General features: G+C 46.4%; 1 protein-coding gene across 2 annotated transcripts; it reads left to right on the plus strand.

The window, feature by feature from the left end:
* Nucleotides 1-4,732: 4,732 nt before the first annotated feature.
* Nucleotides 4,733-13,646, plus strand: P5cs (Delta[1]-pyrroline-5-carboxylate synthase). Of its 2 annotated transcripts, none has more exons than XM_076895579.1 (6): nt 4,733-4,955; nt 7,529-7,862; nt 9,378-10,013; nt 11,066-11,883; nt 11,964-12,254; nt 12,338-13,646. In XM_076895579.1, the coding sequence occupies exons 1-6, from the start codon at nt 4,857-4,859 to the stop codon at nt 12,503-12,505; spliced, it is 2,346 nt and encodes a 781-aa protein (XP_076751694.1). In that variant the 5' UTR covers nt 4,733-4,856; the 3' UTR covers nt 12,506-13,646. The 2 variants fall into 2 exon arrangements, with proteins under 2 accessions (XP_076751694.1, XP_076751696.1); XM_076895581.1 differs by having other exon boundaries at nt 7,562-7,862.
* The last annotated feature ends 89 nt before the right edge of the window (nt 13,647-13,735 follow it).

Genomic DNA, 13,735 nt, shown 5'->3' on the forward strand with positions numbered 1-13,735 from the left:
CCCTGGCAATAAATAGTACGTCGCGTAGCGACGTTTGCGCGAATTAACGGCGCGGGCACGATGAATAGCACGCGGCCGGGGAAAATACAGGGAATAGAAAATGAAAAGGTTCTTATTTGAAGAGTCCAGGCCGGGCGTACTTTTTTGTCCGTAATCACTCGGCCTGTTCTTCGCGTTCCGGAATTTCGTCTAAATAAACGCCACCGCCTCCCGGCTATCCCCAGTTAACTAGGTTACAGATAAGGAACAATGCGATCCAGATAGGATTTACCATGGCATTCAGCCCCTCTGCCGCTTCTGTTTCGACGAACGTTCGATGGGTACGCGAGAACTTTCGACCAGACCCGCGAACCTCCGACACGAAAAGAGGAGAACGCCGAGACGGCCGGCCGATATCATTACCAGGAACGTTTCCCCGATTTTTAAGTGAATCCTCCTCTGACGGTGAATGGAACAACGAACTGGCCACGGTAACTTTAAATAGCTTCCAAAACTCCCCGTCCCGGTGAATTACTCTGTTTTAAATGGCGAACAAAAGGGATCCTTGCCCGCGCCTTCATTCCGTATTCGTTTCGGGTTTTTTCGCCTTTTGTCACGGCTTGTACGCCTCTCCATCTCGACGTTCTTGCGCGATGAGATCCGATGGAACGTTTGATGGAGTACACCTGGAGAATATCGTCTCGTTGGAATAATGTTAGGGAACCGTTCTCCGTGGCGATCCGCAATTCTTATCCGTGTCCCCCCAGCTTCCGCTCGCTACGGTTAAACGCAGAAGTTCGACGAGATGTTTCCAGCGGCCATGTATTTCCGTCAACGATCGCTTGCTTCCTTCCTCCGCTTTCCTATTTCTCCACAGATTCCTCCCCTTTCTTATTATTCATGCGTTTGTACGTTGCCGAACCGAACTTTCGACGTAACATCTCTGACGCGTTATAAATCACAGCGAAAGGGAACGACGAAGAAGCATCGCCACTCTTCTCCTTCGCAGGAAAAAGAAAGATTAAATGCAAAAACGATCGATTCATTTCGTTTATCCTGGAGCTGTTGCGCGGTGCTCGGAATACCGCCAAAGAGTTTTGCCCTTTAAATGTTCCATAGAAAATGCCAGGGAACGAACGTGTGAATCCGCGTTTAAACGATGTCGAACGACGTTAATTATTTTTATCGGCAATTACGGTCGCGCGCAACACGCGTTCAGCGACTGTTTACGTAAATACTTAACTCGGCCTGTTTACCGTTGTATCGTTCAGATAAAATCGGCCAATTAAATCCGTTTTTTCACCCGCTTTTCCGTCACCCTACCAGGGGGGTTGGAGGGAGGGTACGGGCGCGCGAATAAATCTCGTCTGGCACGAAATGCACGGGCAATCAATCGAGTCGAATCGTTGCCCACAATGACGAATAAGTAGTCCGCCAGGAACAATGGATTTGACAGTGGGGATGATAAACAGCGTTTATCGTGGCTGCGAATCAGCCGATATTGTGCGCTGATATGATTTAGGACCGGCGACGATTCTTATGGCGATGGTCGAAACAGAGCGGACGCGCAGCAACGCGAACATGTTCCATTACTATGTACCACGCGTGTACTTACGCGACACGGTAGTATTATTTCATATTTCGACGTAAAACGTGAAAATCTTGCGGCTCATTTCCATATCTGGATGATTGCGTTCATTTTGAAACGTTTCACTAAATTTAACTTCTCGAATAACAGTGTCAGAGTATAAATACAAAATCAACCAACACGGAAATTTAATCTGCACGGTGATGCACGCGCGTATAGACGATTGTATCCGATCATTTTGATATTTAACGCGGAAACGTGTATACCGTTTTCACGGCTCGATGATTTTGTTCATTTTGCGGATCCTTCATTGACTTCGACTCGTTGGATATCAGCGTCGAATCGAACGACAATGGCCACGACGCGAAAGCTAACCCTATGCAGGACGCTGTCAAACTTTTCCCGTTTTATTTCGACCGATGCGATTGATATTTCGAGCGAGTAACGCGATGAATATTCAATACGTCGACGCTTCGATTTCGAGTTCTATTTAAAATTGAAAGCACGTGTACAGACGAGCTGAACGTATTTAAAAAGCTTAGGATAAAAGGTACGTGAAGGGGAGGAGCACGTAAAATATCTATCTCTCACCGCAGAAACATCTTCCGAGTGGAAGTTCGCCGGTAACCACGACGAACGCGGACAGCTTCCCGTAGCCGCGCGGAAACGAAACTTTATAATCGGAATTTCATCTGTTTGCAAGGAAAAAGAGTTACGACTGACTGAACTTTTCGTACTCGATTCGAAAACTAAAATCTTATGCGGTAGAAGAACCTCGCATATCGAACTAATCTACTGGGCAAACGCCATTCAACGCAGCTGTGATTGCCATCGCATGAACTGATCGAGCTACACGCACCCCTTCGCGTCCCAATCGATTGTAATTTATTCAGTGGTAACACCGCAGAACAATAGTAAAATGGAATAACGCAAAGACAAGCAAGTGAAACAAGAACGAAAAAAGGTGGAAACGAGCGATGCGCAATTTTGTTTAAGTCACGTAACGCTGTATGGGATTTACCCTGGCGACGGATTGCTGGAGTGTATACATATTTCTCGACGGCACGGCGGTACCCAGCGACATCCCTCGTCTTCCCATCGCGACCCTTTTCTATGGCCCACAGCCCCACTTCATCGCTGTCCGGAGATTTCTTTCAGGGACGCGCTTTTCATGAAAGGATTTCCCCGCCTCGACTGCTAACGAATAACACTATTCCGCGGTCGCCTGGCTGACTACGGCGGATCTTGTTCTCGCGTGGAAATCTTCGTATTCCAAAGCAACAACGGCGCGTACGCCATGAATATCGATAAACCATTCTATCACTTCCTACACGCTGGAAATCTACGAACGAATTCTGCGTTAAAACGAAACAAATAAAAAAAAAAAAATGGGAAAAACCCCGAGGAAAAACTGCCATGAACCACCGACTGGATACGGATTGGAAAGCTTCGATGAATTTTTTATTTTTCATAAAATACTCTCTATCAGCCTTTCGTCTATTCACTGTTTCTCTTTTGAAAAGCCCGAGTTTCGGTCGGAGCGAAAGAAAAAGGGAAGAGGCGAAACCGAGAAACTCCGTAATGGAATCGTACTCTCGAATTTCAATCTCGTACTCTGATTCTTTCCCGGTAACAGCGACAGAAATTGAAGATTAGCTGGTTCCGTTTCACACCAGCGGCAGCTCCAAGTTTCCCTTACCCACGACGGTCACGTTGGGTCTCTAAACAACTAGAAATGCAGGGAGCGCGATTGCCTCCCGGCGAAACGTCCAAGCTGTTTGCACGAATTTTAATTATGCCTCGGACAAACTACTGGAACTGTACACCCTCGCGCGGTCGACGACAGAATATTTTATACACCACCGCCACGCGACCGATATTCGCTGCCGATTTTCGTAATTACGCCGCCCAGGGTATTTGACTTGTCCGTCGTTTCCCGTCCGTCGTCGAGAAGAATGTGCCTACGAGTTTTGCATTTACAAGAGGAAACTATGCGACACTTTTCGTTCGTGTCTTCACCGCGTGCAGACCGATGTTCCATCCACTACCTGACGGTACTGCGAAGAGTACTTGAGAAGTATCTTCTTATCGAACGCATTTCCACTATGCGTCTACACTTCGAGTACGTTTCCAAACATTCCGAGCAAAGTTGAAATGTTCGACGTACAATCTGTCGGACTTTTTCTATGAAATGTTCGATACCTTGGTCCAGAGAATTATTAAAATAAACAGAAGGTTGGATTTCACGATACATATGAAAGTGGACCGCGTCAGAAGGAAAGAGGCTGCGATCCTATGTAGACACGCGATCCCATCGCTGACAGGGTGCATCCAGCAACGAGCCGGCGATTCCCTATCAAATAGCGAATGCAAACAGACTATTTACGAAGGCCACGTACACAGGTCGCAATCGGTCTTCCTCGTTTGCGCTCACACGGACTCGTGGCCCGTACGTATGTGGAATTATCGTAACACGAATCAATCGCATGTACACAGGCGCGAAACAAGTTTCGACGAGCGATTGAAAAGAATGAGTCGGACGCAAGTTAGATAGCGGCTCTGTTTGCTCGATTCCCGGTTCAAAGGTCGACGATTCCCGCCGCGTCGACCGCCGCCGCGGTGCACACGCTGCGAGTTCGTGTGAATTCTTTGCATAAAGGGCGCACAAAGAGACGGACTTTGCCTCGTGGCCTTGGCTCACCACCGCGGTGAGATTTCTCTTTCTCAACGCGTCATCGCGTGAAACGTCAACTTTTCCCCGGAGAGAAGAATCTTCTCCTTCCACTCGCGTCACGGTTGCTCCAAGATAGGAGGCCAATCTGTGCTAACGATAACGCCCGCGTCGTTTTCTGCCAAGATTTCGTCGACCACCGACTAGTAGTGTGTCGTTGTTAACGGTGGCGACCGCTCCACCTCGTTAACGAGGGTCCACCGCTCGAAATCTAGTCCTTTTCTCGCGCGCATATCCTACTCTCATCCCCCGTTTCATCCCCCAACCACTCGCACGGAAGGAGGCATTCCCATTCGAAGCGTGGAGAGATATTTCCATCGCGCGACGTTACCAAATTCTGCGTTTATTCCCGAGAGTGTTCTCCGTTTCGATCCATCCGATCGAACCGCTTTTGGTGTTTTGCTACCAGCAGCCAGCCCACCATCCTCCCCACGGTTTTCCGTCGGAGAAAAGGGGACCGCCTGTCGAGTGATCGGTCGGCGTTCGTTCAATTAGGAAAATCGTAATTGTGCCGCGCGTTGTGTGAACGTGATCAGGAAAACGGTTCAAGGGGCAATCATGTACGCGAGGCTGTTACTATTGAGGTCCGCTAAACTTGGATGTTTTCCAAGGAGATTGGCTTCGTCCTCTACGGGGCTGAAGATTCCCGAGCAAGCAGTACGTGCATTTTTCTTATTTTTCGCCCTTTTCATTTCTTCCACCGGCGGCCGGCGAGTCGACAGGGGGGAATCGATCGATCCACCCCTCGGTGCCGCGGCCGCCCGATTCAATTTTTCACGCGCTCGACCGTCCGCGTTTTTAATCGAACGTTGCCACTCGAGGAACGCCTTCCTGTCGTCAGGCGGTGAAATTAATAAAACGATCGATCCTGATCGTTGCCCGGCTCCCCCGTGACGCTGGGTTTTGTTTCGCGTAATCGTTGGAAAGAACCGGGGGTTGAAAAAAAAAGTGGCCATAGATTGAAAAATAGTATATATCGGTGCAGCACTGAAAATAGCTCCGTTCTGCGTGCATCTCTCTCTTGTCAAACTAACCACGGCATCGCGTAACGAAAGATTCCACTACGTTATATCACCATGTACGCATTTTCACGACGACGAGATAATACCGAATGTTATTTACCGCGTGCGGAATCGAAACGTTTGCAATAAATAATACGCAGCGTAACGTATCGCATAATTCTCTCTGTTATATCGTTCGAACGGCGATCCGATAGTTTTCCAGCAACAAACAACATCGAACACGCGGAACGTGCTTTTCTATGCAGAACGCATCGTACGATTTCGAAGATTGCCCGTTTAATTGGCTGCACCGTAATAAATGTGACGTCAACGTTATCACAGACACATTACGCGGCTGATATCGTCGTACATACACACGTACACCATGAATATCGTTCACTTTTGCGCTCGTTATTTTCGTCCGATCTTCCGTCTACCGTTAGTGTATCGAATCGTACGAACATGGAATATTTTCTTATCCTCGAACCCAACCGGGACATTGACAGAAGTACATAAACTGATTGGCCATTGCTGTCGTTACTTTGGGAATTTACCGTGGAATGTTTGCTCGCGTTTGAAGTAAAATAGAAAAGAGTTTTCGTTTTCAGGCAATCGTACCATTTTTCCCGTTCGAGGAACACCTAGACGGCGATAAGCAACGTGTATTATCAATCGTACACAGCTGATGTACGATCTACGATAGCAACTATCGGAAGGCATTCGTTAATTGGGTAATTTCGCTTATCGCGCGGAACAGCCGATTGTTTATTCTTTGGACCAAAACAGAAGAGATAGGGAACGGCGTCTAGCTCGATGCTGGAACTTTCTTGGCATTCGTTTCTTCTCTTCCTCGCGAAAAGAAACCATGCACCCAGATAAGAACCGTGCTTTATCAATCGCGAGTGATTTACGCACGATTTTACTCAAAGCTTCCTCAAACGTTGCGAATCTTACTTGGAATTACGTTCGATTAAAGAAGGGGCAGCGTAGCAACGAGGAACGTTTGCCTACGATTCGTACGCGTTTTTTTCAGCGGCTCCAGGGGAGGCACCCTCGACAACCCTGAAGAGAATCGATATTTCCAGCGGTCTGTTTAAAATCAACAGGTCGAGGCGGATGACGGGCACGTCGAAATCCGATTCTATCAACCGAAATCCTCGCTCGTAGATTCCAATAATTCCAACCGATCGCGCGGCCACGCAGACGTTTCTGATTTACGTTGAAATTAGGAATTGATCAGAAACGGAAATAAACTGCGCCTTGGGAAGACTAGATAAGAGAGACGCACCACTATTGGCAAACTTTCGCTTTGCGACACAATCAGAATCTGCCTAGAACCGGAGCTACAGTCGGAGGTGCATCGCTAAGAGACAGTTCCTCTCGAGATTTGAAAGGAATATAGATTCGCTTAACCCCCGGGCAGGAAAATACTGATCGATCTGTGCATAATTTTTACGTAACCAATTAATTGGCTCGCGAAGAAGTTTCACGTGTACGCGTGAAAACGGCGATCAAGTAAAAATTCGTAGCCATTCGCGACTGAAGTGTTGCATAAAGCGAGGGAGAATAGAAAGAGATATCATCCGAGAACTTGAACGGGCGTAGATTACGCGGAGAGTTTAAAGAAACATCTCGTAGATCGTTGAGTAATCGCAGGGACGTCGCAGAAACACGTGTAGGTATCTAAGTAACGAATTCCGCTTTTAATTACTGATAAAATGCGACAAACAAAATTCCTTCGATGCAACGTAACGTTAGATAAAGTTGTATGCGGAAATTAACCCACCCCGACGTTAAAAGACGCAATGCGAGGCATCTCCATCGGTCTTTCCCACCAACGGTGGATAAAGTATAAAAATCATTCAAGGTTTCTCATTTGCAAATGGAAAGGTTCGCGCTTTAGATCTGAATGACTTTCCTTGATGAAGAACGCGTCTCGCAACGCGCCAACACTTGTTACAAAAATATTGGCGCGCCATTTTCGCTTGCGTTAGCATTCACATGCTGATTAATTCGGTCCAAGAGTGTCAAACTTCCTATCGTTTATCTATTTACGCATTTTCATCCGACTACGCATGTATCTGATATCATGAACGTTAAGTTTACAAACCGGATAAAAGACGCGCGATATTTTTCTGATATTCGAATCGTTTCTACGCATAAGATTACTCGAGTGGTATCCACGCATTTCGCGCGTATAATCGGTATATAATTAATTAATTTTCTAAGGGAAACAGAGTAGACTCACGTGGAGTGTTGCAGACCCCGGTGACGGCTCCTCGAAAAGCGGCGATATTCAGCGATCGTAGCCAGCTGTCGTACACGAGACGTCTGGTTGTGAAATTGGGCAGCGCTGTTATCACGAGGGAGGACGAACACGGACTGGCACTGGGACGTATGGCGTCCATCGTCGAACAGGTAGCCGAATGTCAAAACGGAGGTCGGGAATGTATTATGGTTACTAGCGGAGCGATCGCGTTCGGCAAACAGAAGCTCGCGCAGGAACTGTTGATGTCCTTATCGATGAGGGAAACGCTCAGTCCTGGCGGCCACGTGCGCAAAGGTATGATTCTGCAAGCGTACCACACGTTGTTTGTATCCATTCGTAAATACGAGGCAGGCTTCCTGCCTTGTATCCGCTCGGTCGTCCCGTAATTAATGCGAGTATTCCAAGAAGTCCAGACAAATACTACAAATTACATTTCATTCTTTTCGTAACGGGAAATATATTCGCATTACTTTGGGGATATAACTGGATGTATGAAATAAGAAAAATACAGACGTTCAAATGAATGTGAAATTAAACTTTGACGTCGCGCGGAATTTAGCTTTATATAGATAAAATAAAAAACGCGTTCATATTTTAGCATCATTATAAGCTACCCTGGTTTCAGGTTCGCAGTTCCTCGCGTACCCATTCTGCTCTCTATTAATTAATCACGATCGCACTGAGCGCGAGTGGTCGCGCGAAACGCGCGAAGAATAATGTCCACTCGTATTTTAATTGTCGGCGGTGAATCGATCGGCCGAATTATACCGGCGAGTTATGACGATTAAATTGCCCGAATATAAATCCTCGCCTACGAGTGAAACTGTACGATCCGTTCCGCTGGTGAGAGTCGTGAAAGGAGCACGATGCGCCGATTAATCCGGAGATAGTCGCACGAATGTCATATGCACTCGTGGCTCGTACGAAACGCGTTGGAGAAAAATTTAAAAAACATCTCAGCTAATTATCCTTATCCCAACGTTTAAGCTCGCTGTATCGTCCTGAACCTCGTGATTTCCTAACCAATAGAAGACTTTTCATCCTTTGAGGACGAGCGACTGATTTGTCATGCACATTGGCGAGTAGCAATCCGCTCGTTGTTCGCTTATGTTAACAAGCTTGCAAAGATGTTCTTTCCTTTTCACGAGCTTTCACGTTGCGGTCGCATGAAACAGATCGATACGATGGCTGGTAAATTTCAAAGCGGGTAATACGAACGGCAGGCGGTTTGCAAGGGAGGGACGCGACGGGACGTCCTCGAGGTACTTCCGGATATCCAGGGAGTTCACGGCAACTTGACAATGTCCGATTCTACCATATAGGTTAAACCAACAACCGCGAGCCGCCCAATTCTTTCAGCCGGCAATTCCTTCGTGACTCTATTTGCCCGGGAAAACATTCGCGGTAATTCGTCCTTTCGAGCGAAGAAACGATCGAACGCGACAGAATTGTTGGGAAAATACGCTCGACTTGTTTCTTATTATTGCCGCGGACGTCGAATTCTTTTTTCTCTTAGCTCCCCTAACACGTTCCAACGATAAAAGGAATGTTTCGCGAGGATCGTAAACTATAACGAATCGCCGGAGTGTGTATCGTTCGTATTGCTACCTGCCAAACATAAAAAACACTCCACTCGAACCGTGTTATCGATGTTATCGAGGATGAATTGGTATTGGACAGCTACCAGAAAGTTGTAACAAAACAAGCAGAAACCATTCGAGTAACCACTTATAGCACCATATACGATCCGACCTTACGTTCAGTCCCATCAGCCAATAGAACGATAATTTCAATCTGATATTCGTACAGGCACTCCATTGGAATCTAGAGCAGCGGCTGCGGTGGGTCAATCAGGCCTCATGTCGCTCTACGACGCCATGTTCGCTCAATATGGCATAAAACTGGCTCAAGTATTGGTCACCAAGCCGGATTTCTACAACGAGGAGACTCGTAACAACCTGTTCAGCACCCTGAGCGAGTTGCTCAGCCTGAACATCATCCCCATAATCAACACGAACGACGCGGTCTCGCTTCCGCCGCAGATCGACGAGGACGTCGGCAGACGCGGTATTTCCATCAAGGACAACGACTCGTTGGCCGCCATGTTAGCCGCTGAGATCCAGGCGGACTTGTTAATCTTGATGAGCGACGTCGATGGCATTTACAACCTACCACCGTGGCAGGACGGCGCCAAGATGTTACATACGTTCAGCACGGACCTTAGGGACACCATCAAGTTTGGTCAGAAGTCGAAGGTCGGCACCGGCGGCATGGACTCGAAAGTTCACGCGGCGCTCTGGGCTCTGGATCGAGGGGTCTCTGTGGTGATATGCAACGGTACCCAAGACAAGGCTATAAAGAATATTCTGTCCGGAAGAAAGATCGGTACATTCTTCACGCAGACGAGCGAAACATCCACGTCTGTGGAAGTGATCGCTGAAAATGGTAAATACCGTTTTTTTCTACCCCCCTGATATATTTCGATCTGTTTCAAATACTTTGTAAATGTTTAATCTCGAAATGAGGTCCTCCACTTATAAGCGTTCCTATGAATACTATTCCAGCTACGGAAATAAGTACAATGGATGTGTAGGAGGTTCAAATGGTTGAAAAACTAAATGACCAGAGAATGCAACATTTAATCCGCGAGGAGATAGATTAGATCTAAAAAAAGAGGATCGTTGCATTCATACGCGATAGTTTTTTCGTAAAGAAATCGGTCAGCCGTGTCATTTTGTTCTACCGACTTATAGCTATATAGGTCATCGATTATCGAAGGTAGAAATGAAACGGCTTACCGTCGCTGTATCGTGGCCATTGTTCAATTACTCGCGACACGTACCGCGCAATACCCTAAGAAATAGAAAAATATCCTATTATTCGGAGAGGAGTGTATTTAATTCAGACAACCCTCGGCCAACGCAGTCGTCCATTAAAAAAGTAAGTGAAAAGAAAAGTAGTTGAATATTCCTGGTAACTCGAGAACTTCTTCGAGGGAAAATACCCTCCTCAATTCTCGTTCCTACTTCCGGGAATTTTTATCGGTGTCGGATTCCATTAAAACTTATTTAATATATATTCTTCGCGGTCGTTCGATTGTATAGCCGACGGGTTGCCAACCCCGTATTTTTTATATTCTTTTTTAAAAATAATCAACCTTATTGACTCAATGGACAACCCTCTATTTTTTCGCTTTCTCGATATTATATTGCGAGGAAGGACTTGATTAAAAGCGAGCCAGGGTGCAAAGGGTCTTTAGAATAAAATCTCGAAAGAGGAAGCGAGGCCTGGGACGCTTTATTCACACCGTCCGCCTCGCTCTCGAGAAAGAAAAGCCTATCGAACCGCGTCGAGGACTTAACGCCCGGTTTGCGACGCCTGGACTCGCTAAAGACAAAACTGCGTCTAAACAATATCCAGGATTAAGGCCGCCCACAATATCATCCCACTTGGAAGGGAAAAGGAATTCTTTCAAACCTAGAAATAATGACTTCCAGCTCGAATTGGCAGCCGAACACTTCAAGCTCTTCGACCAGAGGAGCGTGCGAGCTGCATCAGTACGCTAGCCGATCTTCTTGAGTCCCGGGAACCGGAAATTCTGGAGGCAAACAGAAGAGACCTCGAGGCAGCGGAGAAAGACGGTCTGGCGAAACCTCTGCTCTCTCGTCTCTCGTTGTCGCCCTCTAAACTCAAGTCTCTCAGCTCTGGCTTGCGGCAAATTGCCAACGACTCTTTGAAGAACGTGGGTCGCGTGCTGAAGAGGACCAAACTGGCCGACGGTCTGGAATTGAAACAAATCACCGTTCCTATCGGAGTGTTGCTGGTGATCTTTGAGTCGAGACCCGACAGTCTACCTCAGGTGGCCGCGTTGGCGATGGCCAGCGCCAATGGCCTCCTCCTGAAGGGTGGCAAGGAGGCCGCCAACAGCAATCGCTACTTAATGGACTTGGTAAAGGAGGCGTTGAGCACTGTTCGTGCCGAGAACGCGATATCCCTCATCTCTACGAGGGAAGACGTCGGTGATCTACTGTCGATGGGCAAACACATAGACCTGGTGATACCTCGAGGCAGTTCCGACCTCGTTCGTACAATCCAAGAGCAATCGAAGCACATCCCAGTGTTAGGACACGCGGAGGGTATCTGTCACGTGTACGTGGACAAGGATGCGGATCTTGTCAAGGCTATGAAGATCATCAGGGACTCGAAATGTGATTATCCTGCCGCTTGCAACGCTATGGAGACTTTGCTCATTCATGAGAATCATATAAAGGGCAGCTTCTTCACGGACGTATGCAGCATGCTGCAAAAGGAGGGGGTAAGTGGATTAGTTAATTGTTTATCTGGGATGAAGGTATTATTTTCTTTTTACTGTGTTTAATTACTTGATGTTTTCAGGTGAAAGTGAACTCAGGACCGAAACTGCGAAAGATGTTGACGTTCGGGCCACCAGCGGCGAAAAGTATGAAGATCGAGTACGGAGCCCTCGAGTGCTCGATCGAAGTCGTGTCGGACGTCGACGACGCGATAAATCACATTCATAAGTATGGCAGTGGGCATACGGATGCCATCGTTACCGAGAACAGCCAGAAGGCCACCCATTTCCAGAGAGAGGTCGACAGTGCCTGCGTTTTCCACAATGCCAGCACACGATTCGCCGACGGGTACCGATTCGGTCTTGGCGCTGAGGTAACCCATTAATATCGATTCGTTATTGGCTTTATAGAATTAAGAGAATTCTATTAACTGTAATTTCTTGCTACTTTCGAAAGGTCGGAATCTCTACTGCGCGCATCCACGCGCGTGGTCCAGTAGGGGTGGATGGCTTGTTGACCACGAAATGGGTATTGCAAGGAGATGGCCACGCGGCAGCCGATTTCGCAGAGGGTGGCGACAAAGTATGGGTTCACCAATCTTTACCAATCGACGAGTCTGCATGAATCGAAACGGGACGCTTCGATGACATCGAAAGAGTCACCGTCGCGACGCAGAGGACTTTACATCAAGAGGAATCGTTGCGGGGAAATCGTCACGTCGCCATTTCAGATTCGTTCGCGCAACGATCGAGATCGCCTACTTTTGTCTCTATCTTTCGGTCCCTTGTCGTTAAATGTTCAAAAATCAGTAAACTATGGACCACGCGTAAGTAATTCTTTCAGATGAATCGTACTATCCAATATACGAATCATTATTGTTAAATATACTGTTAATGTTAATGATACGCGCTGCCATACTAGTTCAAATAAAAAAAAATGTTAATTATTCGTAGAATAATGCGTCTGTTTTAGAGTAAGTATTACTCGTAAGAGCTACTGCCGTGAACGAAGTTTCTCTGAATACGTTGTACATAGGAACGCATCCTTGTTTTATCCTTCGATGATTTGAACCAAAGAATATTAAAAATTTTAGCGGAAATTACAGCACTATATGTGTAACGTACGATTAATGTAAAATTACATAAATAAATGGTCGTCAATTTGTATCCACGATTGTAATTTAGTTACGCTATGCAATACCCTATATCGTGAAACAATGTTTAGAAATTTGTCGTAACTATAAAACCAATTCTTATCGGAGGAAGTTATCTACCTGGCTGCTCTAGAAACTTATCATGAACTTTCGTTAATGAAGTAAAAGCGTAGGGAAGAGCTGCTCTTGTTCACAGTTATTTCGTTGAGAAAGTTAAGTCGTCCGATTATATTCAGTTGTTCTCGCTAAGCCATCGACTCGAAAGCTTGCGCTTGTCCCTTCAACCGGTCTCAATCTTAAACAACTAAGGCATCAATTAGAAAGTTATCTATCTATCTACGAAGTTCCAAAGTTTAAAGCAAGTTTCAACGATGCCACGGACATTTACAGATTGTTGAAACAGAAATCGATCGAGACACAATTTGAAGTAAACTTTCGTAGTAACATTCGATGCGAACAAGGGTAGATATTTTGTTTCCTCCAATTGTATCTAATTATCTTTATCGGGAATAATGCGAAACTGTAATCGAATAGTAAAGCTCGAAGTACGGAGTCCGATTTCGATAATCGCACGAACAATGCGTAGGTAGATTCCCGCGAATAATTCAGAAAGGCCCACAAATCTCTGTCACTAGCTATCGATACCAAATATTTCTTATCGGAAACGACGGAGCGCTTCGATTGTTACGCGAGTTATCGCA

This window comes from Xylocopa sonorina, chromosome 5 (genome assembly GCF_050948175.1).
Source record: "Xylocopa sonorina isolate GNS202 chromosome 5, iyXylSono1_principal, whole genome shotgun sequence".
NCBI lineage: Eukaryota > Metazoa > Arthropoda > Insecta > Hymenoptera > Apidae > Xylocopa > Xylocopa sonorina.